At 43.0% G+C, this 25,266-nt stretch overlaps 1 protein-coding gene and 1 long non-coding RNA gene across 5 annotated transcripts in view; one reads left to right on the top strand and one right to left on the bottom strand.

Moving 5' to 3' along the window:
- The first annotated feature begins 776 nt into the window (after window positions 1-776).
- LOC308459640 overlaps window positions 777-25,266 on the top strand; it is a 215,621-nt gene continuing 191,131 nt past the window's right edge. The window contains exon 1 of the long non-coding RNA XR_013978253.1: window positions 777-815. This is a non-coding gene — a long non-coding RNA (uncharacterized lncRNA). The remainder of the gene's footprint in view (window positions 816-25,266) is intronic.
- Window positions 10,860-25,266, bottom strand: part of NXPH1 (neurexophilin 1) — a 170,065-nt gene continuing 155,658 nt past the window's right edge. For 3 of the 4 annotated variants that reach the window (XM_080975055.1, XM_080975054.1, XM_080975056.1), the window contains exon 3: window positions 10,861-17,063. In XM_080975055.1, the coding sequence (XP_080831181.1) occupies window positions 16,302-17,063 (762 nt within the window). In that variant the 3' untranslated portion in view covers window positions 10,861-16,301. Of the gene's footprint in view, window positions 17,064-25,266 lie in introns of all 4 variants that reach the window. The other variant, XM_080975053.1, reaches the window with a different exon arrangement.

Here is a 25,266-nt window from a genome sequence, read left to right as displayed (position 1 = left end):
ATCATCTACATGAGTCTGAAAATATGGGGCAAGATGAGAGAAGTCATGGATTTGCACTAAAGATGAATTCAAATCAAATGGCAGAACAGGAGATAACCGAGTGCTATCAGGTAGTTATATATGGAGCTTGTTAGAGCTCCTGAGAAGTGACTTGGAGTGGGGATTGGCTTGACAAAGAGAGAGCTGTTGGCCTCTGTCTGTCTCAGGAGACAATGGAAGAGTGTGCCTTTGGGGGTAAACTACAGACCCTTGCTGTGGTGGTAAAGGTAAAGGGACTCCTGACCATTAGGTCCAGTCGCGGACGACTCTGGGGTTGCGGTGCTCATCTCGCTTTATTGGCCGAGGGAGCCGGCTTACAGCTTCCAGGTCATGTGGCCAGCATGACTAAGCCGCTTCTGGCGAACCAGAGCAGCGCACGGAAACGCCGCTTACTTTCCCGCAGGAGCGGTACCTATTTATCTACTTGCAATTTGACATGCTTTCGAACTGCTAGGTTGGCAGGAATGTGGGCTTGGGAGAGCACATCTTTGTTTCAGACCCTGTCCTACCATGTGGTGTCCAATATCTTCCTGACGCAGCGCCTATGGAAGACATTGAGGCATTGCTCATGGCGGGTGTAAGTTGCTCACGACTCACTTCCATAAAGCAGTGTGCTCAACATGCAAGCCTGGCAGACCTTAATCTAAGAGAGAGGTGACTGGGAGTGGCTGCTGAGACCATATAACACCAGTCCTGAAAGACCTACATTGGCTCCCAGTACGTTTCTGAGCACAATTCAAAGTGTTTGTGCTGACCTTTAAAGCCCTAAACCAGGGGTCAGCAACCTAAGGCCCATGGGTCACAAGCAGCCCATGGGGGTCATTTAACCAGACCCCCTCCAGCTGCTCAGGGGCCCCCACAGCCCGCTCGGTTGGCTCCCGTGCACCGCACTAAACCGGCATGGAGCAGAGCAGGGACCACCTTCTGTGACACTGGCCGGCTTCCCATGGGCTGCAGGAAGCTCCTGCAGCCCATGGGAAGCTGTGCATGACTCTTTTGTGCCGGAAGGAGCGCCAGAAATAGCATTCCGGCCCACCGCGGCGCCTGCGGGACTGTGAACCGGCCCAAGCCTCAAAAACTTTGCCGACCCCTGTCCTAAACGGCCTCAACCCAGTATACCTGAAGGAGCGTCTCCACCAACAACATTCTGCCAAGACTGAGCCTGGGACTTTCTGCATGTAAAATATGTACTGCTACTGAGCTATATCCCTTCCCTCCACCGTCTCACAAGCATGGCTGATTGGATGTCATAGTAGATTTTGCTGACAGAGGTCTCATCCTCTCTGCCTGCTGAAGGATTTGTTTAGCAGCTCAGAAATCATAGAGGTGGATTTGGGAGACCTTAGAATTACAATTCTAAAATCAATGAGCTGCTGTTGTCAAATTAAATGTCACACAGGGGATATTGTGATGTGGGAGAACTTGGAAAAAGGCCATCCTTACATGCATGTTGTGGTGGTCCAGGCTTGGCTTGGTTGTACCATATGCTTTCCCCTGAATGTATGAATTGGCTCTAAGTCGACCTGCCTGGGAAACATTTCTTCAGTAAGTTGAAAATGAGCAGTTACTGTTCTGATTTATTTTATATTTCTCCTGTTCAGTTCCTTTACAAAAAAATGGCATAAGAGAAGTGTGTTTCAACCAACAGGCATCATTAGCCACATGTTCATTCCAGGATCAAACAGATCTCATAATTCCTTGTTAAATTCATCATTTTCCATTAGACAAGCAATTGTGACTGGTAGAGGTAATAGTTACAGTGTGTTACACAATTAACACAGTGTGAAATGAACTGCAATGTGTTTTGTAAAGATGATTTTCTGTGCAAAGAGAAAAGCTGGAAGTCAAAAAAAGAAAAAAAGGAAAGGAAAAGGAGAGGAAAGACTACCGTCATAAGGAATCTGTAGGAAACATAGCAACACTTTTATCAGTGGGCTTTGCTGACAGTCTGTTCTGATCCTATTAAAAACAGAGACATTGTCAAATGCACAATAAGCAACCTCCTGACTTGATTAGGCTTACCCCCCCCCAAAAAAAGAAATCATTTCATTTTGTTTAAAATCATTGCAGTTGTCTAGACAAACCCACGGGATGGGTGAATTTGTAGCTATTATGTTGATTTCGACTCCCCAAGCACATCTAGAAATTTAGCAGCGGTGGTTGCAGAAGGATGGAGAAGGGAATAGACGAGATGTTTAATCTCAGTCGAGTGAAGGCCGAAAATAAGAATGACAGCTTCGCAAAAATCTCAGCAAAATCATGAGCGAGCAGTTTACTGCGTTTTCTACATGATATGTGCCAAATTGCCCAAGTATAACTCAAGCACGCAGTGAACCATAACTGTCCAGCAGTTCATAGATATAGGAGTTGCTTATCCATTCATGCAGCTTCTGTCAGTCATCGTAAATAAAGATAGCATGTCTGATAGCAGGTATATGATTTTTTTCTCTCTCTAAAAGTATAGTATAGCATATTTGAGTACTCTTGGGCTAAAGCAGAGGTGCTAGGATAGGGCAGGAAATGGCATACACTTCACTTTCTATATCCCTTCATAGCCTAGAAAATGTCTTTGAAGTCACCAGATGGCGCTATTTGAGACCACGCTGGTCTGTTGCACTAAATGACTAAATAAGTTGTTGAAATGAATGTGTATTGTCAGCTGCAAGGTTGCTCTTATTAATTGCTAAGCACATCACCAATATCTCTCAAATGAAGAAAAAAAAATATTACAGCTTCCATCAGCAGCTTAATTCATACCGAAGGTCTGGATTTGGGTTTCGTTCCTAAGAATGATATTGAAATCAGATGCATTTAATTCAAAATAAATACTATTATTATTATTTATTAAATTTCTATGCCACCCTTCATCCAAAGATCACAGGGCAGTTTACAATATAACAACACAAAAATGCATACCACAATAACAATCAAAATAACCCCCACAGTTTAAAAGGCCATACAGTGGTACCTCGGGTTACAGACACTTCAGGTTACAGACTCTGCTAACCCAGGAATAGTACCTCAGGTTAAGAACTTTGTTTCAGGATGAGAACAGAAATCATGCTCTGGCAGCAGCGGGAGACCCCATTAGCTAAAGCGGTACCTCAGGTTAAGAACAGTTTTAGGTTAAGAACGGACCTCCGGAACAAATTAAGTTCTTAACCCGAGGTACCACTGTAGATTGTTTAATTAGCCAAAGGCCTGAAAGAAGAGGAATGGGGTTTTTTTGCTGATGCCTGAATAGGGGACAAAGGCACCAGGCAAGCCTGCCTGGGGAGAGCATTCCACAAGTAGGGAGCCACCATAGAAAAGGCCCACTTTGGTGTTGCCACCCTCCAGACCTCTCACGGAGGAGGCACACTAATAAGGGTTTTGTGAACCGCCTTCAGATCTTACGATGAAGGGCAGTATATAAATCAATGCAATACAACACAACACAACACAACACAACACAACACAACACAACACAACAACACAACACAACACAACACAACACAATACAATACAATACAATGGGCCTTAGATTATTATTGCAGGGTCAAGGTCAGTTCATATGCATATCAAGGCTTTTTTTCAGCCGGAACTCACCGGAACTCAGTTCAGGCACCTCTCAGGTGGACACTATTGCCATTATAAGAAAACAAGGGAGGTGTTCATAGTGAGTTCTGGCACCTCCAGTGAAAAGGCCCTGCCCTGTGTAGCTCCTGCCCTGTCATTTGATAGGGTGCCCACTTGCCCTCCTTCTTGACATGGAATGCTCTCTATTGTAAGATTACCAGATTTTTTTCAATAAATCCGCAAGCAGCTCAAATGGAGTGGGAAATGGCCATTGGTGGCAGATCGAGCCTTTAGATTATCTCCTTCACGTTTGGTACTTAGTTGTCTCTAATCTGCTTTTATTTGCCAGAAGCCCCCCTCCCCTCCCACCAGCTTGGGTGGGTGCCAGCGGTGAGGAGGCAGAAGAAGTGGGGTGGTGGAGAAGAGGAGAATATATATGTCCCCCCCTATATTTTTGGCTGCCGCCGTTTCTATACATAATAATATGTTTATATGGTTAGCTGAGCCCAGGGGTGGGTAGAAGAGAGAAAAAGAGAGGGGATGGAGATTGGTGGAAGAGGTGCAGGCTGGAGATGGAGAGTATGTGTCAGAACTTCACAATCTCCAGTCACACACTGAGAGAGAGGTGCATGGATAAAAGGGAGCTGGCAATGCAATTCACTGGGATTTTTCTTTATTTCTTTTAAGGGTGATTTCACTCTGCTCCTGTCCTCCTTTCCCTCTCTGTCTCTCTTCCTTTCTCTCCCCATTGCTTTGAGCACAACCAGCTTTGCTCTTGGTCTCCGTTCACAGGGCAGCAGCAGCGTTGAGGAGATGGGAGAAGCAAGGGGGGGAGTGAAGCTTGAAGAAGGGTTGGAACTGGATCCTGCCAGAGGCCAGAATGCCATCCAGGGAGATGTAAATGAGGCCGATGAGGCCAATGGAGAGAAAGGGGGCTTTTCTTTCCTATTTTTCCTCTCTTGTGCGTGTGCCTGTGCTTTGCAATCACAGCGCTTTCTCCCCACTTCGCCTCCCGGCCAAACAATTGAGTTGATTCCGGTGCTCCTGGTGGCATTGCCGTTTCCTGGGGACATTTAATGAAATCTGGGGACATTCCAGGGATGGAATTTGTCTGGGAAAACATTTGCAAATCTGGGGGCTATCCCCGGGAACTGGGGATGTCTGGTAACCCTACTCTGTTGGAGTCTCCAGGACCAGTACAAAGACCATAAGAAGGGAGAGCAGGGACCTTGAAGTTCCCAACAGCTGTTAATCAAGCAAGCAAGCACATAGGTCACCTTTGTCACAGTCAGGACTCCTATGTCCTGGCCAGGCCTGTACCCAATCTTGTTATTGTACAATCTTGTTTGTCCTCAGTAACCAAAATTATATTATCAACATATAGAAGCAGAAAAGTTGTTTTCCTTCATTTGCAAGGAATCGTACAAAACAAAGTAGCAGTAATAAAGAAAAGTTCCAGGGTGGCAATAAAAAGCAAACTAAAAATGCTTTTGCAGTTCATCAAAACTATCCAGCAATATCAAGTTATAGGAAAACTGGTGCTATTAACAGTAATCCTTCTAGATGGTTAACTGGTTCGGCAACTTCCATTCACATGACGTGTGATGCTAATTATTTTCCCCAAGAGTTAAATGATAACTAATGAGAGGCAGCTACAGTTGCAATGGCAACAAAATATCTATGAAAGGAATAGGAGCAGGTTTGCTCAAATGTGTTGCAGGTAGAAATACTGTTTGTAATGAAGTGAGAGCAGTAGTTTACTTGCTCGAATTAACAAATAAGAAAGTTTTGAGAATTTAAGTTCTAGATTAAAATTGATTACTAGAGTGCCTGGTATTGAATAGTAGAGTGCCTGGTATCTGGTGGGCAATCTCATCCTTTAGTTCCACACTGTGGGTGCAGACCAAAGCACTCGTCAGGAGAGCTACGAGATTCAGGTGAGGGTCAGATGCCTTGTCAATCCCAGCAGGTATATAAGAGGATGACCCGGCCTGCTCATGATCTAAGCATTGGATTTACCTTTGTTGAGCTTTTGGGGGGGAGGTAGAGCCAAAGATAAGGATCACGCGATCGACCAGGATCGACCAGGGATGCCCCACGATCAACATACCTGCTCTAGACAAAGAATAGGGAATCTGTGGCTCTCTAGCTGTTGCTCCAGCTCCCATCATACCTGACCATGGGCTATGTTGGCTGAGGCTGATGGGAGCTGAAGTCCAACATCTTGAAGGCCACAGGTTCCCCTCTCTGGTCTAGACCCACTTGTGGTGGATGGATTCAACCTCCCAAATCTAATGCATAATCTGCCCTCTGTGAGTTGGGTGAGGGTTCTCCTTAGCTGGATTCTGAAAAGTGAGACACACAAACCTCCTTTCAATACAGTAACTAATGTTGTGAAGAAGCAGCATCTTGTACTGTATTGCATACCATATGGGAGGCCAAAAGAGCCTGTGGAACAAGATAGGTTAGATCAGAGATGAGGAACCCCTTTGAACACCTTCCGTGCAACTTTCTGGTGGGGGTGGTTGTCATGTCCCAGTGGTGGGTGGGGGCCAGAGTCAAGAGTGGGCAGAGCAACAGGTGTAAATATTACCATTGCACAATAGGCTAGGTGCTACTACACACATCTCTCTCTATCCCCTGTCCAGGTAAGCGAATGAAATTATCAAAGGACACATTCCTGCCAAGAAAAAGCATTCAAGGAGGGTGTGAAGTGTAGCCACTTCCCAGGGGTGGGGCATAGGAGAGTCCTGAAGGTCAATGAGAGAGGAGTGGAGGGCTGCATGCCTGAGGTTCCCAACTCTTTGATTAGAGGTTTAGCTTACTTGAAAAACATCAAGATAGCAAGTAAATCACACACATATTAGGGCCTGCCTGCCAATGAGGTGGGTTAAGCAGCTGCCTTGGACTGTAGAAGCTGAAGAGGTGGCGCCACCATGGGTGCCCTGCCTACACCACTGTTCTTATGCCTCCACTTGCATCCTCCTGTGACTGCTTTTCATAACAAAAAGTCGGGAGCCTCTTACACATGTCTGCTGTAAGTTTTGCTACTACTTAAACAGCTTGCCTTCCTGGGGGCAGAGTGAGAGAGAGATATGGGGTTGTATGCAATGCTGCATTTGTGCAAGGATCATTCCCTGCCCTGTGCTCCCCCAGCCCAGAAAAAAACTTCTGGAAGGAAGTACGTGGGGTGCAGACTGCATTGAGAAAATGGGCAGAGGCTGTGTGCGATAGCAGGAACTCTCACAGTAATAAACACTTGGGCAAAGCTTTTGAATTTATATTCAGTGGGTTCTCTTTTTCCTTTTGGAAGTAAATCATTATTTCTCTTTTAATGATCATCACACGGAGAGGGATTTTGCTAAGGGACTTGGGTGACAAAACAGCTTTTCAGCCGTATATTCTATTTCTGTCTTTCTAACATAGATCTCTATCTCGCATAAATATGAACAAAAAGGTGCTATTTGGAATGCCAAGGCAAGTATGTTCGTAATAAACAATCATCTATTTGAAGAAAGGTATCTAGGGGAAAGAGTTTCACAGTGCAGCAATAAATATGTATAATTTTTTTTTTGTTCTTAGGACCAGCTGTAAAGCGTGCATATTATTTAAAGCCTCATAACCTGATATATTAGCCACCATCTCTGTGTATGTCTCCAGCATATTCCCACAGTCCCACGTGTGAATTTCGCATATCAGGTGCATCAAAGTGCGTTCCATGAGGGACAGCAAGGTACATAAACAATATTCTATAATTCGAAAGAATAATGATAGAGTTAAAAGGGTTTATTTTTAAATGGTTGCATTTATTCCCTGTTTTGGCTCATCCAAAGCTCATTGCCATGAAACAGCTCGTGAGCATTTAAAGAAAGGTAGCATATTTTTACTTAATAGCAGTCACAAACCCAATGATGTTACAGCTGTACATTCTGTATCTATTGAATGACAGTTCACTTATTTGACATTTCCCACCACTACCATGTCTACTGGATAAGAGCTATCCCACTGATCCAGTAATGCATAACATTGCCAGGAGATGTTGGAAATACAATGTTGCCATTGATGAAAAGATGGAGCACCAGTCAATCATGGGCGTAGAGGGGATGCAGACTGGGCAACAAACCAGACCCTGGGCTCTCTGCATTGCTACCATCTTTCCTAAGTACCCGTCTTATTAAATCTTTCCGGGACAAGCCATACTGCTGTATCCAGGGAGGGTAGGTACACATTTAGGCTGCAATCCCATGCACACCTAGATGCAGACATGCATCTAGGATTATTACACTGTTAATGTATATGACTTTTTTGCCTAGATAACTCATAGACATATCACAGGTATGTTTATTGCCAACATGCCCACAAACAAGACTCGCAACACAGAATAGGGAGAAAATGTGATATATATATATAGGACGCGGGTGGCGCTGTGGGTAAAACCTCAGCGCCTAGGACTTGCCAATTGCATGGTCGGCGGTTTGAATCCCCGCGGCGGGGTGCGCTCCCGTCGCTCGGTCCCAGCGCCTGCCAACCTAGCAGTTCGAAAGCACCCCCGGGTGCAAGTAGATAAATAGGGACCGCTTACCAGCGGGAAGGTAAACGGCGTTCCGTGTGCTGCGCTGGCTCGCCAGATGCAGCTTGTCACGCTGGCCACGTGACCCAGAAGTGTCTGCGGACAGCGCTGGCTCCCGGCCTATAGAGTGAGATGAGCGCACAACCCTAGAGTCTGGTAAGACTGGCCCGTACGGGCAGGGGTACCTTTACCTTTACTTATATATATATAAACACAGAGGACCTGAAAAATAAAGCCAATGAATAAAGTCAATCAAATTATAGTCCAGGCAGGAATTTCCCTATAGCAAGAGGAAAGATTCCTCCCCCCCCCACCCGGGTCATATCTAAAGGCAGCTTCATAACAAAGGATTGAGAACAACTCTCTCCTTCCTTTGCATATGTGACTTGACAAGCACAATGTGACCCTGCCAGTCTGGGGTTCACACAATCATGTGTGCCAAGCCTGAGACCCACCCCCTGAACCCCTCAAGCCAAGTTGGACTGGCAAACCCAAAGAGTGCCCTTAACTCAATAATGCCTCAGGTGTATTATTATTATTATTATTATTATTATTATTATTATTATTATCATCATCATCATCATCATCATCATCATTAAAATTTCTATACTGCCCTTCATCCAAAGATCACAGGGCAGGTTACAATATAAAAACACAAAGATACATACCATAATAACAAACAAAAACAATACCCTCTCTCCCCAAGTTTAAAAGGCCATAGATTGTTTAATTAGCCAAAGGCCTGGGAGAAGAGGAATGTTTTTGCCTAAAGATTTATAATGAGAGTGCCAGGCAAGCCTTCCTGGAGAGAGTATTCCACAAGCGAGGTACCACTACAGATAAGGGTTGTTCTTGCGTTGCTGCCCTCCAGTCCTCTCGTGGAAGAGGCACACAAAGAAGGGTCTCAGATGTGGATCACAGGGTCTGAGTTAGGTTCATATGGGGAGAGATGGTCCTTGAGGTATGGCGCCGTCCAGATGTTGTTGGTTCTAACCCCCATCAGCCTGCATAACAGCAAGGATGATGGGAGCTGGCCTCCAACAACATCTGGAGGGTGCCTTGTTGGCTACCTGTGATCTAACCATTGAGTGCAGGGATGGGGAACCTATGGCCCTCCAAATGTTCCTGAACTACAATGACCAGCTGATGTAGTGGTTGTTAAATCGGTTTTGGGGGCTGCTACTCAAGATCTGTATGTTCCAGCTGTGTGATTCATTGAAAGTTACCAGAGTCTTGCTGCCACTCATAAACAATCCAAGTGTGGGAGGGCATGGTAATGTCTGGCTCAATGTGTGGTTTATGGCTTCCTTGTTCTTCACTTGGTTAGAGTGTGTTTTTGACAAGCTACCATGCTGAGAAGGGTTGCCTGTATATGTGTAACCTCTTCTGTTTTCTCTGCTTTCCCATTCTTCAGGAAGAAAGTCTGTCTTGCAATACCTTGTAAAGTTACATGAGCACTGATACTGGTGCAGCATGGATTGATAGATCAATCTATTTTTAAAAATTCAGGTTAAATATATATCTATGACACACACAAAACAACTATAAACTTTAAAAACAGTATCGTTTTAGATTTGTTTTATGTAAGTCATAGATTTTTTAAACTCATTGGCTACCTTGACTCTTTTCTTTCTTTCTTATTTTATTTTTATTTTTGGAATACATGAAGCACTGGCTAGAGGACATATTCTCTTGCTTGTTCTGGATTACTTCTTGGTGGCCATGTTCAAAGTCCATTGCTTGCAATGAATCTATGGAACTTGTTAGCTACCCCAGATATAGAAAACCATAGTGATTTCAACGCACTAAACAACCGTAGCAGGAAAGCAGTAACTGCCTCTGAAGGAAGCAGCAATTCAACAGGTTTACCAGTAGTTCTACACAGGTACACATGTTGCTGAAAAATGTGGTTTGAGAAGAATGACTTGATAAATGCTCAAATGAGGTCGAACACACCAGAAAATGGAATATGTTTATGTTATGTGAGGGTGACAGATTCTGTAAATCCATTGATATTTTTGTCACAAGAACTAGCATAGCTGTCAAGTGTCCCTTATTTGAAGGGACAGTCCCTTATTCCAGTGCCATGTCCCGCTGCTGTCCCTTATTGATGGATGTCCCTTAAATGTCCCTTAAATGATGTCCCTTAAATTTCAAAGGAAGCAGCTCCTCTCCCTCCCTCCCTCCCTGCCGGCCAGGGAGGAGGGAGGCTCCAACTGTGTTGCTTGGCTGTGTTGCTCACCCAATAAGAAGTCTAAGAACGACTGGGGGGTGGAGCTTGCATGCCTTGTATGTGGCTAGTTAATGCAAGCTGAGGGGTTTTTTGAATGCTGGATGCCATTTTGTTGCACGTGCTGCTGCAAACTTTGCAGTGCAAAGCCAGGCCGGGGAGCCATCTTAAGTTGAGGCTGCATAGGCCTTGTGGTGCATGTGATTCAGATTCTATTCAGTTGAACCTCTGGTTACAAAATTGGCTGGACAGTGTTCTCGAAGCTACCCAGCATGAGTTTGACCAGATTGTAGGAGGACAGGAAGACTGGAGTGCCTGGAACAGGTGAGGCTGCAGGTCCCTTATTTTGGCTGCTGGTCCCCTATTTTCAAATCTGTAAGTTGACAGCTATGAACTAGATCCTTTGCATGTTGATTACTTATTTTAAAAAATGGAACAGAAGTAACAAGTCTTCTGCAAAACATTGTTTTATTTATTCCGGAAAGACAAGCAATGTTCACATATCAGTTGCCTTCATATTATACAAGGAATTGTGAGTATAACTGAGTAGATTTATGTCTATGGTGTGTTCAAGATTCGAATCCTCTATACTTCTTTCTCTTCCGCACTGTAATTCTGCTGGTATGTAAGCTATCTGGAAAAAAGCTCATAGTATTTTTCATTTGCTGTAATGAGCATTAGGCTATAGTGGTAACATGGGCCTCTGGTTATGACTATATAACACAAGTCTACATACTCAAAAAGATACAGAGGCTCATGCCATCAGTTACAATAAACACTCAAGAAAATATTTAGCACATAACACATGGCAATATTATGAACCCAACGGAGAACTTTAATTCTGTGACATGGTGAGATAATACAAATAACATCATGGGAAAGAAAGAACACACCTAAGAAATGAAGGTAGCTATATGTTGTATCAGTCCTCTACTTCTATTTGCTTTTAACAAACACAATATTTGGAACAAGGAAGTCTACCCAAATCCATGGATTTCTAGTCATGGCTCTAAAGTATTACAAATCATAAACTTCTTAAGGCTATGCTGAAAAACAAGCATGCTAGATTGTGTTAGGATTTACGTGAAATATTTGGTAAGGTCTCCTGCACTTGTTCAATGATCTAAACAGAAGCTCTAGTAAGTACACAGTAAGTCCTGTTGAACTTAGTACACAACTTACTTTCAAGGAAACGTGATTAGGATTGGGCTGCAAGAAGAATGGAAAATCAAAGCAAAGGGTTAGTGTTGATGATCATTCCAATACAGACACCCATCTTTTTATTCTCTTTCAGAAATACAATTTGGAACAATACGAAGCAAGTCTAGAGAGATATGAAAAGGTATTCATGTCACAAATTAGAAAATGTTAAGGTTGCATGATTGTTGACAAAGTGAAGATTGGCCAATACTTGGAGCGTCAAGATGATATTTTGGTCCATTCTAGTTCTGTTGCTGTATGAGTCTAAGACCAATATAAAATGCAGGGATTTTGCTTCTGTATATTTAACTTGAAAAGCATCCAGAATCAGAGTTCACAAGAGAGAGGACTTTACAGTGGGCTCTTGAATGCAAAAAGCGTCTATACTCAATCCATCATTTTATTCAGGACTCATAAAATCTCCTGTCCAATTTAGTCTTACTGGAGACTTCAGATTTGTGGTTCTGATGACCAAACGACTATGCAAAAGTCTAAGCAAGGGAAACTGTATTTTAAAATAACTCAAACTGCAGCAAGGAACCAGACAAGCAAAATGAAAAATAAATATACATGATTTTAAAAACTTATTAGTACACCGCTCTTGCTAATTGAATTCCAACACAGCGCAAGACAATTGCTACAAAAATAACATCAACAAGCAGATTATTATGTCCAGAAAAATATGATTTGTCTAATCATGCAAATGCATTTGGAAGGCGAGATAATGAGCACATTTGATTCACAGATAGCGTATCCCCTGCCTGAATTACTGCCCTCTGAGATACAAGCCTCTTTAGTCAGATTATTTTTTTTAAAAAAATCCATAGAACCAGATCCAGCTATGTCTTGGGTGTGAGTGGCATCTATTTTGCTTGGTCTGGAATCTACCAGTCTCAGAATGTAGCATAGGAATAAAACAGGGAGGAAGCTAAAATCTATTTCCATGATTGGCCTTGGTTTGGCTACTAAAATCATTTTTAAAACCTCACTTTATAATTTTTATAGTACTGATGTTGTGAAAGTATTTCAAGCTTTGTGAGGAAATGTTGGAAACAAGATTCCAATAAATATCCAAATGGCCTGGAATTTCACTTTTTGATATGTGGGCACAGTTTCATATCTGGGTTAAAACTAGAGGCACACATCTCTCTTATGCACATATACATATACGGTACATATGTGTGTGTGCACACTCAAACAGCTCTTAAAACAATGGGTTTCTGTTTGCAATAGCATGATCGCTTAATTCATACTATCTCCTAGGGCTGTTGCTCTCTTCTCTGCCTAGTCAGTCAAAGTCTATGGATGACTGTGCTTCAGAGCAATAGAAGTACTTATGGGATTCCAACTCAACTTGTATCAGGGAAGCCCTCCTTCTGGATGATGTCATGGGCCATATATTGTCAGGGTGCGGGTGAATAACTGTTCCATAGCATTGTCTATGAAAACATCAGTTGTTGGCATCCGTCTGTCTAGAGAGACAATGGAAAGGTGTGCCATCAGAAGTAAATTTTGAGTACTTGCAGCTCAATGCTGATGTCAACTGGCTGCTAATGGCTTGATTTTTCAAGGCACACTTTGCCACCCAAGTTTGAACTTAACATGCATCTGTCCATAAGAGCCCTCCATCCCTCCCACTGATATTAGAAAATGAAGATCTTCTCCAAGCCCCAACATGAATGAGCAGGACCTGTTGTATTCTAGTTTCAGTTTTAATACATTTCCTCCCCAGAGTTCAAAGCTATCTGGTTGTATGTGTGTGCATGTGTCAGTGTGTGTGTTTGGGCTACAAATTATACTGTTGTGGAACCCTGTTGTTGTTTCTTGTTCTTAAATAAGTCAGTATAAATCTGAGAATGAATAAACTGCACAAACTATGCACGGGTGGTTCCCTCCCCCCCAAAAAAACTCCATTTATTGCTATCAGCTGCAGGCCATTTTATGCACGATAAAGCTAGGCTCCTTGTCACCGGTAGAGCACAGGTTTGATCCCTGGTAGCGTCATCAGTTAAATGGATCTCAAGTTAATAGGACTGGAGGAAATGGTGGCCTTAGGAAATGGCCACCAGTTTGAGGACATTATTCCTGAACTAGGTGAACCAAGAATCTTCTCAGTGTAATGCATACATGTCTAAATTCCATCTTAAGTAAGCATGAAAGTGGTGGACTTGGGCTCCTGATACCTACATTCAAATCAGCTGTGAAGCTCATGGGGAGACTTTGGGCAATCCATCACCCCTCAATCTGGTTGCTGTAAATATAAAAGCGGGCAACCATGATATCAGTGCAAGCTCCTACAAAGAAGCATGAAAAACAAATGTGATAAATAGATGGGAATGTGTATGCGCACATGTATTGCTCAACTACCCTCATCATATAACCACATTTTATTTTTATTTCATGTAGTGTGTTGTTGTCTGTCCAAAGTCACATGTACTGTGTGGCTCTCCACTAACATATCAACAGTATGGAGCCACTTCCAGGGGGTTCCATGTTCAAAGGGCTTCCATGACACTGATTGCATGTGAGAATCAGGGCAATCTTTTAGTGTCATGGGCCATATGTCAGAAACTACCAGATGGGCCTGTTTCTGGACACCGATATAAAGAGCAGCATGGACAATGTGAGAGCATTCCCTACATGCATTCTTCACATGAAGCTTCAGGGTGTGTGTGGTTTTTTCCTTAGTAAATCTAAAGGTATCCCTGACCATTAGATCCAGCCGCGGATGACTCTGAGGTTGCGGCGCTCATCTTGCTTTACTGGCCGAGGGAGCCGGCTTACAGGTCATGTGGCCAGCATGACTAAGCCACTTCTGATGAACCAGAGCAGCGCATGGAAATGCCATTTACCTTCCCACAGGAGCAGTACCTATTTATCTACTTGTACTTTGATGTGCTTTCGAACTGCTAGGTGGGCAGGAGCAGGGACCGTGCAATGGGAGCTCACCCCGTTGGGGGGATTTGAACCGCCGACCTTCTGATCGGCAAGCCCTAAATATTGGAGGTGCATCAAAACTCCAGGGAGAAGCAGTGGAAGGAGGAAAGAAAAGACAGGAGACTCACAGATCTACCCATGCTGCCCTTTAAAATCCCATCTCCTCTACTTTATTGGAAACTGGTAATAACCTTACTCTCTGATGCACAGGTCTACCACCACCACATTAACCTGCCCATCAGGTTCCCATCTAACCTATCCGTGGGGTTCTAGCTAACTTGTTCATGGAGTTGTTCTGTTGATAAATAAGATAGGAATTGTACACTTCTTTCTGCATTGAAAAGTGGTCGCCATTACATATGATAAAGAATTGGTCTGGATGGAGCAACTTTTGCGACTGAAGGTGCCACCACCATCCATGTATCTTCTGCCTGTCAGCACTATTGTAAACCACCATCTACAGAGTGCATATTGAAACTCGAATTCAAGTGTTTTATTTTTTTTTTATGTACATTTCAATTGTTTTCACCTGGAAACAAAAGATCTAAATACAGACAGATTGTAAATGTTGTAAGTTGTATAGCTTTCAACAATACTTTAGCTGAATAAATGCTTTGTACATAATTCTGTCATCTTAAATGGAGTTTACAGCTACATTGATAAAATGAATTCCTCATTTCCTTGTTTTTAACCAATAACAAGCAGAGAGACAATTACAAGTTAATATTAATAAGCAGCTCAAATAACACAGGTTAAACTATGTACAATACAAACCATTCATACAAATGAAGACTAGGATATTGTTTGTTTGTTTGTTTGTTTGTTTGTTTGTTTGTTTGTTTGTTTGTTACAATATTGTGTTATAAAGATAAGATGGCCACTTACAACTTACATGTTACCTATCAGGCATTCTCCTTCCTATATGGCAATTGGAGAGTATCTCAATTGAGTGATGACCACCAAACTACAAAATCGTAACTTTCTGTTCACATGTAAATTCCAAATGTTTGCTCATCTTTATTAGTTCAACAGGCTCCCTTCACCAAAAAAAGGCCCACCTAACACCACCTTGAATGTGCCCACTGGGTGCTGAAAAGTCAATATACTTTGTTGTGTTCATATAAAGAGGAATACTGAGCTCTAAACACACACATTTCCCACCCAACCCCTGTTTTAACAAGCATTTTACTCCTACAATATTATTTACCAGTACAGCTACTCCAAGTGATAGGATGTATGAATGGGGATTATTGATTATCATGTATTCAGGACCGTAAAAGAAGATTTCCATAACAGTCTGTGGAAAAACAAAAACAAAACATCCTCTGTCTAGTTAATCCTTTTTGCTCGATGATAGGTTATCCTGAAACATCATATATCAGACAATGAATGCCCTCTTAACAGGAATCTTGATAGATCTGCAAGCTGCAAAGAGGGAGAAAGAGAAAGACAAAGAGAGAGAGAGAAATTGTGTGTGGTATCATTTAAAATCCACAGTGATTTACAACTGGACTGATATACATGGAACTGACTGGGCAGAAATGACATTAGACTGGTTTCCGCTAAGATATTTGCAGCCAGTTGACATCAGCAGCAGTGTGTAGACACATTCCAGGCAAGAGGTGTGGCCTTCTTCTTTAAGGTAACAGCCCTGTCGTGTGACCTCTTTCATATTTTTCCCCATATTTTTGTTTAAAATTAGCGTTATTTTATTTGTGTATTTATTTATTTACTCCACAGGGTCCAGTCTCAGAGGCGCGGCCCACTTCAACCTGAAGGGAAGTAAGGTGTGTCACTGTGGTAGTTGTAATCGGGACACACCTTCTGTACTAGTTTATAATCTGTACTATAAAAGGAAATGTAAATACAGATTACTTTAAACGGTTTGGAGCAGAGCCAGGAGACGTGACTTTGGGTCTGCTCCTGATAACATGTTTTTGAAGGGTCGTAGTTGCAGAGGGTGTTCTTGGTGGCTTTGTCGACCTTCTCATACTCAATGCGGCAGTTAAAGGACTTGGAATCTTTGGCATCAATCACTGTCTGTTGTGCCAAGTCAAACTCCACAATTTTAGTCGGGGGCACCAAGCTCACAGAGACATTCCCTTGGCCAGTGGAATTATGCCTGAAGTAAACGCTAAACGTCCCATTGCCATGATCCACTATTTTCCCAGTTATCAACAGGTTTAACTTGACTGTCTTGATGTTGGAATGAAAATCGCCCCAGCCAAACATTTTCTTAAACTTCCCAGTCTTGACAATGGGCCGTCTCTTTGCTCTGGGGCGAGGCTCTTGAAGGTCTGTGGAGTTCCTCAGCCATTCCCAGAGATCTTGCTCAGAATATGTTTCTGGGGCATCATACCGCAGGCTCAAATCCGTATCGTTCTCTTTGCCATGGAAAGTCTGTGATAGCAGCCGGCTGATGGATAAGTCTTTGCTACTCTCTGTCCATATGTGCTTTAGCGTGGATTTGGAACCACCTGATTTTAGAAGTTCTGATTTTCCACCACTGGTTAGATTTGCGCATGTGACCTGAAAGTAAGATAAAGGAAAATATATGTTTAGGTAGGGATATGTGTTTAAGTGCTATGTAGGTCTCAAAAAAGAATGCAATGCATTTTTCCCTTTATGCATTTCTTCTATGTGGGATACATTCACACACACTACTGGTCATTCCAAATCCATCTTGAGAAAGCTTGCAGCTTTCTTTTCTTCAGGCCAATCACCCTCTTTAAAACGCTTTAGCAAAGCCTTCACCTGACTTCCCTCAATTCACCCCACAACTCATTGGCCCAGTTTAGACAATATTGTAATCCGCTGCTTAGATCACAGGTAACTCAAAGGCGTGGTGAGAATTGTGTTCCACCTGAAGGATCACCTGTGATATAAACCATAATACAGAACCCTTAGCTTATCATCTGAATTGGGTGTTTGTTAAGTCCTTGACCTCACCTTGCCTATGAAAGGTAGATTGAAATCCTTTGGGTAGGGATTAATGCTGGGTGCTCTCTGTTCTGTGCTGATTCTGGCACAGCATCCATGCTAAATAAAGGTTGTCATATAGTCTGTATTAGCAGAATTTATAAATAAATTTGTTATTTGTAAAAGTTTTCCTCTTTTTTCCCCCTTCTCACTTAGGTCCAGGGAAAAAACATGCTTGCCACAATAACATCTGAAAGGGGAAGCAAATCGACACCTGAACCCACAAGAAGAAAATTATTTTATTCAGGTCATGAAAGATGAGGTGAAGTACAGTCCTCATACCAAGACAATTCATTCACAGCACCACAGCTCAACTGTTACTTCCAAAAATTTCACAGTGGCTCAGTATAGTATTAATCATTGTTTCTAGGAATCAGAAACCGATGCTACAGACTGAGCCTGTACATTCAAAGGACCTGGGGAATTGGGAAGGTGTCATCACTGGAGTTTTGAGTTGCCATCCCCTCCTGTTATCTTAAGGACAAAAGAACATATGATTCAGGCCATCTAGGGATGAGGGAGAAATTCCATTCAGTTCACATTTAAAGATAAACCTACCTAATTTGCACTTCCCCAAAGAATATGTGAACCGAAACATAGCCAGCCTTCAAACCACAGCCCTTCTTTGAATTTTGCAGTGCAGTTCTCCAGCCAAATAAGGCACAGAAAAATGCATATCCAGGTGTAAAGTTTGCCTTAAAATGCATGTATTATTTTTGTAAAATAACACACAAAAATATTATGGGAAATTGCATATAAAAATTAATTTTCATGAGGACTTTAAAAAAGACAGGTCAGAAACTTGCTGTCCCCTCTTGCACTTCCCTACAATAAGCATGCAGAGACACACTGCCTATAATGCGTTGTTGTTGTTGTTGTTGTTGTTGTTGTTGTTGTTGTTGTTTTATATCACACCCATCTGGCTGGGTTGTCCCAGTCACTCTGGATAGCTTCCAACACATATAAACATAATAAAGCATAAAACATTAAAAACTCCCCAATACATCATAGTAAAACAGTAACGGTAAAGGACCCCAGGACGGTTAAGTCCAGTCAAAGGCGACTATGGGGTTGTGGCACTCATCTCTATTCAGTCTGAGGGAGCCGGCATTTGTCCACAGACAGCTTTCCAGGTCATGTGGCCAGCATGACTAAACTGCTTCTGGCACAACGGAACACCGTGATGGAAACCAGAGCGCACGGAAACCCCGTTTTCCTTCCGGCCGCAGTGGTACCTATTTATCTACTTGCACTGGTATGCTTTCGAACTGCAGGAGCTGATACAGAGCAACGGGAGCTCACCCTATCATGGGGATTCAAACTGCCATCCTTCCAATCAGCAAGCCCAAGAGGCTCAGTGGTTTAGACCACAGCGCCACCTGCGTCATAGTCATCAGTACTAGTAGAAATTGATCAGAACATAAGAAGAGCCGTGCTGGATCCGAACACAGCTCCTTCTAGTCTAGCGCGTTGATCTGGCAGTGGGCCGCCAGATGTCCATGGGAAGCCCACAAGCAAAGCCTGAGCACAATGGCACTTATTTGCCACTCTAACCAACTTCTCTCCACTAAAAGAAAAGGGGGGGGGACCTGAAGATTCCTACTTTATGCAAATGCCAAGGCATTTTGGAAGCAGACAGGGAGCTCTTTCCCTTTTCTAGCATCGCCCAGTTTTTTAGCTGGCTGCTTCATTGAGAATTGCTTTACATCAGATTCCTCTTTCCCAAAGGCATACTCTACTGTGTGGACTCCCTCAAAATCTGTAATCCTTAAAATAAAATAAAGAAACACCTACAACCGTCCTTACTAAATATCCTCCCCAGCTGCTGAAGAGCGCAGGAAGATGGGAAGAGACAAATCTGGGTATGTTTGCCCCTGGGATGATTTAGCCAATTTCCTCTTCTTTTGAATTGCAGGGAAGATAAATACCGCCTAGCATTTGATAGCTGGTTTGTATCTGTGTTTGAGATCAGCACAGTGAGCGAGGAGAGAGGCTGTAATGAAATGCACTGATGGTGCACCAGTTAATGAAGCAGCAATGAAGATGTCACGGAGAGAGGGGAGAAGACTTAGAATATAATTCTTAAGCGGCATATTGGGAGCAAGAGCAAATTAGGAGGACGGTGGCTTAAAAAGGGGAGAAAATGTTCCAATCATGCTTGAATTTGTCAGCAGAATATGAACCTGGGCAGTTAACTAGCCTCTGTTCCCTATCCCATTCCCAGCAATTGTAAGGAGGGGGGGACCAGGGATTTCTGCTAGCCAGTGAATTCTGTGTCCCCCCCCCCCCCGCCCCCAGAACATATTTGGTCTTTTGTCTTCAATCTCATTTCTAAGCCATCTGTTTGAATGTGTTGTGCACCGCAGGATTAAGCAACAAAGTCTCCTCTGTTCTAGGATGGAGTCCTAGCAAGCTAATTTTAACACTGGCTCGTTTTACGCTTTGTGCAAACAAGCTCCCAGTTATAAGATGAAGATTTTGAAAATGCTCTGACTGCAACTACACTTTCAGGTGGTATGCAATGGATCCCGCTGCAAAAAAAGCAGACCTCTTTCTCTTGCAACGGTCAGCAATGTCAAAAGTGTGATGGGTTAGGGTTATATTGTTTTTAATTTGGATTGTGTCATCACTAGAGGAAAGGTTAGTGAGAGTCCATGTCTCTTTTTAGGCTAGCTTGACCAGTTCAGCTGCATTGGGTGCTGTGCTGCGGGGGGGGGGGGGGGACTCAAAAATGCTGTAGAACAGAGGGAGAGAAGCGGAGGACACTCCAAATTTTAGCATCACACAGGGCACTGCTGAAATTGAAGCGCCCCATGTCTGTCACTAGTCTCTTTTTATTTTTCTTCTTATATTTCATAATGTGGCATTTTAAAAAATGACTCTGCTGGTGAGTTTGCACCATGCTGACCTCACCACCCCCTCTTTCCTCCTTCTCTGCCTTCAAGTGAGCACCAGCAGGGAAACTGGTGAGTGGCAGAGCTCCACCACATCCTCTGCTACTGCTTGGATTGTGATAATGCCTCTAACCTTTGCATAACCGCAGTGTAGTCTATTATACCAACATAAGAATCATGTCCATTACACTTGCCGTGTACACCTCTGGACTTGTCCATCACTACTACTACTTTTTCTTCTTCTTCTTCTTCTTCTTCTTCTTCTTCTTCTTCTTCTTCTTCTTCTTCTTCTTCTTCTCCAGCTTAGATCAGGCAGTACCCCTACCTGCTGGATTTCAAGTGCTCAACAAGAGACTTTTCTATTTCAGCAGACATTCACTAAGCCTATCTACAGAATGCTGTTTTCACCTGTGCTTTCGGTTTGTTTGAAAATGTCATATCATTTTGATGGCTGGATCATTGTGTCGATCATTGTGTAAACCACCTTGCAACCATCTTGTGGTGGAAAAAATAATGGCCTATACATATTGGGGGGGGACCCAAACAATTTCTGGTAATAACTGATTGCAAGGGCATTGTGATTTGCCCATGATACAGCAGGCTGCGTGTGAGTCCCCCCTGAAGGCTGCCATTATTCACCTGGTGAGCCTTTATGAATGATTCAGGATCAGGGTGGCAGCCAGTTTCAAAAGCGTTTCCGAAAATAATTACTGAAACCAAGGTGATCTAGCAGCTCTTTCACTTGGTGACCCATGTTTCGTCAATAATGAAATATTGCTGCTCGATAGTCTGTTTTTTTGACCAGTGTTTCGACTGAGGCATAATTTGCCCAAGGGCATATTAAGAAGACAGAGTATATTTTCATGATTAGGGAATTGATCTGTCTGCCTCGTTTCCTTCAGCTTGAAGAGAACACCCCTGTCACCTGCTTTTAAAGGCTGGGGACATTTCTGCAGTGACACTTGACTTCATTAGATGTGTTTTTCATGAGTATTAGTCTCTTCCCAGAGACCCCTGAGGGGGAAGCTCAGTCATTCATTTATGTCAAAGCCCATGAGGTGTTTTATACTCAAAGACATCCGTCATGTATACGAACTAGTGCCTACTAAAACTTCACAGGCTGAAAATTAGATTGGTTTGAAGGAAATCCAGAACGGCCCAGAATGCGTCTTGATTTCCTGCAGCCTTTCCAGGTTACTATAGAGCTGTATCATTACCGCATTGGTTTGACTCAGAATCCAAAAAGAAGAGAGCTGTCTCTTGCCAGCACATGCAGAGGAGCTTTTGTCTTCTTACATCAGAACAGAAGCTCCTCTGGCTAGATTGTTACATGACAAAGGTGTACTGATGGATGGTGGGGAACTGGCAGACAAAAGCCAAATGAATGCTTCCCACTGCTCTTCACAGCAGATGATTCTGGAACAAGATCTACATCTAAAACATTGTTTCAAGGAGTGCATTTTAAAAGCTCAAAACAAATAGGATCTGCAGCATAATGTTACAGCATGAAGTGCTCTTGGTCACGCCATTTCATCCCCTGCTCCAGTTTTTTTATAAAAATAATTCCCCGCTCCCAAACAGCATCCTGTTTGCACTGAACATTTCCAGATCTCATTAAGCTGTTTCTTGGAAATCCTTCTTCCCTGTCTGGTTAGAATTTTTCTCCCGTAAAGTAAAGTAAAGTAAAGTAGATTTTATTGTGCAGTTGTACCTTTGGAAGTTGAATAGAGTCCGTTCAACTTCCAAAATGTTCAGAAACCAAAGTGTGGCGTCTGATTGGCTGCAGGAAGCACCTGCAGCCAATCAGAAGCTGCAGAAGCCCTGTCAGACATTCGGCTTCCAAAAATAGTTTGCAAACCGGAGCAGTCACTTCCAGGTTCGCGGTGTTCGGGAGCCAAACGTTTGAGAACTAAGCTGTTCGAAAACCAAGGTATGACTGTACTAGCCAAAAACCATGACAAAGCCGTACAAATATGATTAAAAGAAAACACACAAACACATAGCCTCTGTATAAGCCATCAGAACCATATATTGCAAGGGAGACTAAATGGGGCACCCCCACGACTACATACAGTACAATGTATTTCTATCTGGACCTCCAAATCTCCATTACAATTCACTGGAATTTTCTGCCCTCTTTCTGACCTTTCTTGCCACCGGCACAAAGAGGACCACATTATGGTTTGTTGCACTTCTGCAAACCTTCATTTCCCCCCCCCCCAAGCCTGCTGACTCCTCCCTCTTGTGCTGCTGTTTTAGCTGCGGAAGGAACAGTCCCAAACACTGAACATAGAGACAATGATGATAACCACAAATTTGACAAATATTAAAGCACCAGGCTACATAGAAGTCACTTCCAGAGTTCCTAAAGAACTGAAATTGTGCTAAAATCCACCACAGAACCATACAGGAGGTCTGGAAGTCATATAGCAAATGTTAATGCATCACGTAATTGACTACGATGGGATGTACTAAAGGAGACATCCCCAAACTCGGCCCTCCAGATGTTTTGGGACTACAGCTCCCATCATCCCTAGCTAACAGGACCAGCAGTCAGGGATGATGGGAATTGTAGTCCCAAAACATCTGGAGGGCCAAGTTTGGGCGTGCAGATCAGGAGGTCTTTTAAAAGAATTTGAAAAATCCCTAGAAGATAGGTTTATCCTCAGCCCTGTATACCTGACAAAGCATCTCCACCCCAGTCATCCAACCCAGACACTGAGATCCAGCTCCGAGGGCTGTCTAGCGGTTCCTTCAATACAAGAAGTGAGGTTACAAGGAACCAAGCAGAAGGCCTTCTCAGTAGTCATACCCTCCCTGTAGAACGCCTTCCCATCAGATATCAAGGAGATAAATAACTATACAACCTTCAGAAGACATCTGAAGGTAGTTTTTAATGTTTAATGTTTTATTATATTTTTGTATGTGCAAGAATCCTCCCCGAGTGGTTGGGGCAACCCAGTCAGATGGGGGGGGGGGCGGTTTACAAATCTTCTGCAGGCCCCATTTGTCCACATCTATTAGCCATGACAAGATAAACAGGGACTCTGCATTCCTATGCTGCATACATACTTTTAATCAGATATCCTACTGGGCGAAGACTATTACCTTCATAGGAACCAACTCGAAGGAGCCAAAGTCCCTTCACCCCCCATAAAATATTTGAGGGGGCCAGCTCCCACCCCCATGTTAATGGGCATTGCCATTCAAATTGTGTGTGTGTCGCACCACGGGATCGATTATGTGGGGCGGGACTTATCTGGCCCCTCCCCCCAATATTTTATTCAAGTTGGCACCCCCAATTAGCTTTATGTGATGTGGCACATGATGTGGGCATGTCCAGGGATATATTCTTTTTTGGTCTAAAGCTATTATCCATGTCAGTTTTGCATTTGTGAAATCATTAATATTTGCAGCTGTTCTTGTACTTTTAAATTATATTCCTGTAGTGTGATGATTAACAGCAGGACAACGAAAGTGGATTTTGCATGCATTTATGGTTGCTAAGAGACTTTGGGCCTGGAACGAACAATGCCCATCATCTATTACACAATGGTCTGAGGACCTCATAGTCCTGACTACATTTGAACATATTTCAAACACATTAAATCTGTGTGGATACCTATCTGGACATTTAGAGGGCTTGTATTAATTAATCTATTGCTTTTTTGTAATTGTTTTTATTAAAGATTTTATTAGGTTACAAAAGGACATGCATCATTTCTATTTTCAGGTCATAAAAGTCTTTTCTACAGATCAGTTATATTTGATGTGAGGCTTTAATGTTGTATACAGGGCTTTTATTAATTTATAGGTTTAATTTAAGATTTGTGTGCTAGTGCTCCTTATGTTCTTATTGTGGACTGATGTTGGATTTTCTTCTTATTATTACAGTACTATTATTTATAACTATTTTTATTTTGTATTATTGACTTTAATTCTTTTCTCTTCTCTCTTTTCCCCTCTTCATTAAACTATTATGCGTATACAGTGGTACCTTGGTTCCCAAACGGCTTAGTTGTCTAACATATCGGCTCCCGAATGCCGCAAACATGGAAGTAAGTGTTCCAGATTGCAAACGTTTTTCAGAAGCTGAACACCCAACATGGCTTCCACGGCTTCTGACTGAGTGCAGGAAGGTCCTGCAGCCAATCGAAAGCTGCACCTTGGTTTTTGAATGGTTTCGGGAGTCGAACAGACTCCTAGAATGGATTAAGTTTGAGAGCCAAGGTGCCACGAGAGAGACAGACGGGGGGGGGGGGGGGGAGAGAATGCAGGATTAGATGGTCTTTGGTTTCATCTAAGAAGGCAGTGGGACGCAGGTGGCACTGTGAGTTAAACCACAGAGCCTAGGACTTGCCAATCAGAAGGTCAGGGGTGCCTTTACCTTTACCTTTAAGAAGGCAGTCCTTCTAGGGTCACCAGCATAGAACCCACAGGCATGCATGTGATCATAGATGTCCTTCCTTGTGCCCACAAAGTCCCCTCTCCGACCCTTCTCTGCACTGAAATTAGTCTTGTTGTAGCCAATATGAGAGTTTGCAATCTGTGCTTATGGTGTGTGTGTGTGTGTGTGTGTGTGTGTGTGTGTATTTGTGTGCCTGTTGCTCACAACAGTTTTCCTGGTTTGCAAATGGGCCCACAAACCCAATAAGGTTGGTGTGGGAACTGCGTTGCAGTTCTTCTGAAAGCTCCTTTCTTATTTTATTTCTTCTTTTTCTGTTAGTCGAGTCTATTATAATAGCTTGTCAGATAACAGAGTTACAGCATGCCTGATATGTCAAAGCATCTCACTTTACTTTCAACTTAGCGCACATTACACCATTAGGGTACCAGATAGGATGTGATCCAAATACTAA

The sequence above is a fragment of the Podarcis pityusensis genome, assembly GCF_964106645.2.
Source record: "Podarcis pityusensis genome assembly, chromosome: 12".
Classification (NCBI taxonomy): Eukaryota; Metazoa; Chordata; class Lepidosauria; order Squamata; family Lacertidae; genus Podarcis; species Podarcis pityusensis.
Note: the sequence above shows the minus strand (reverse complement) of the source record. Positions and strands in the feature narration are given on the sequence as shown.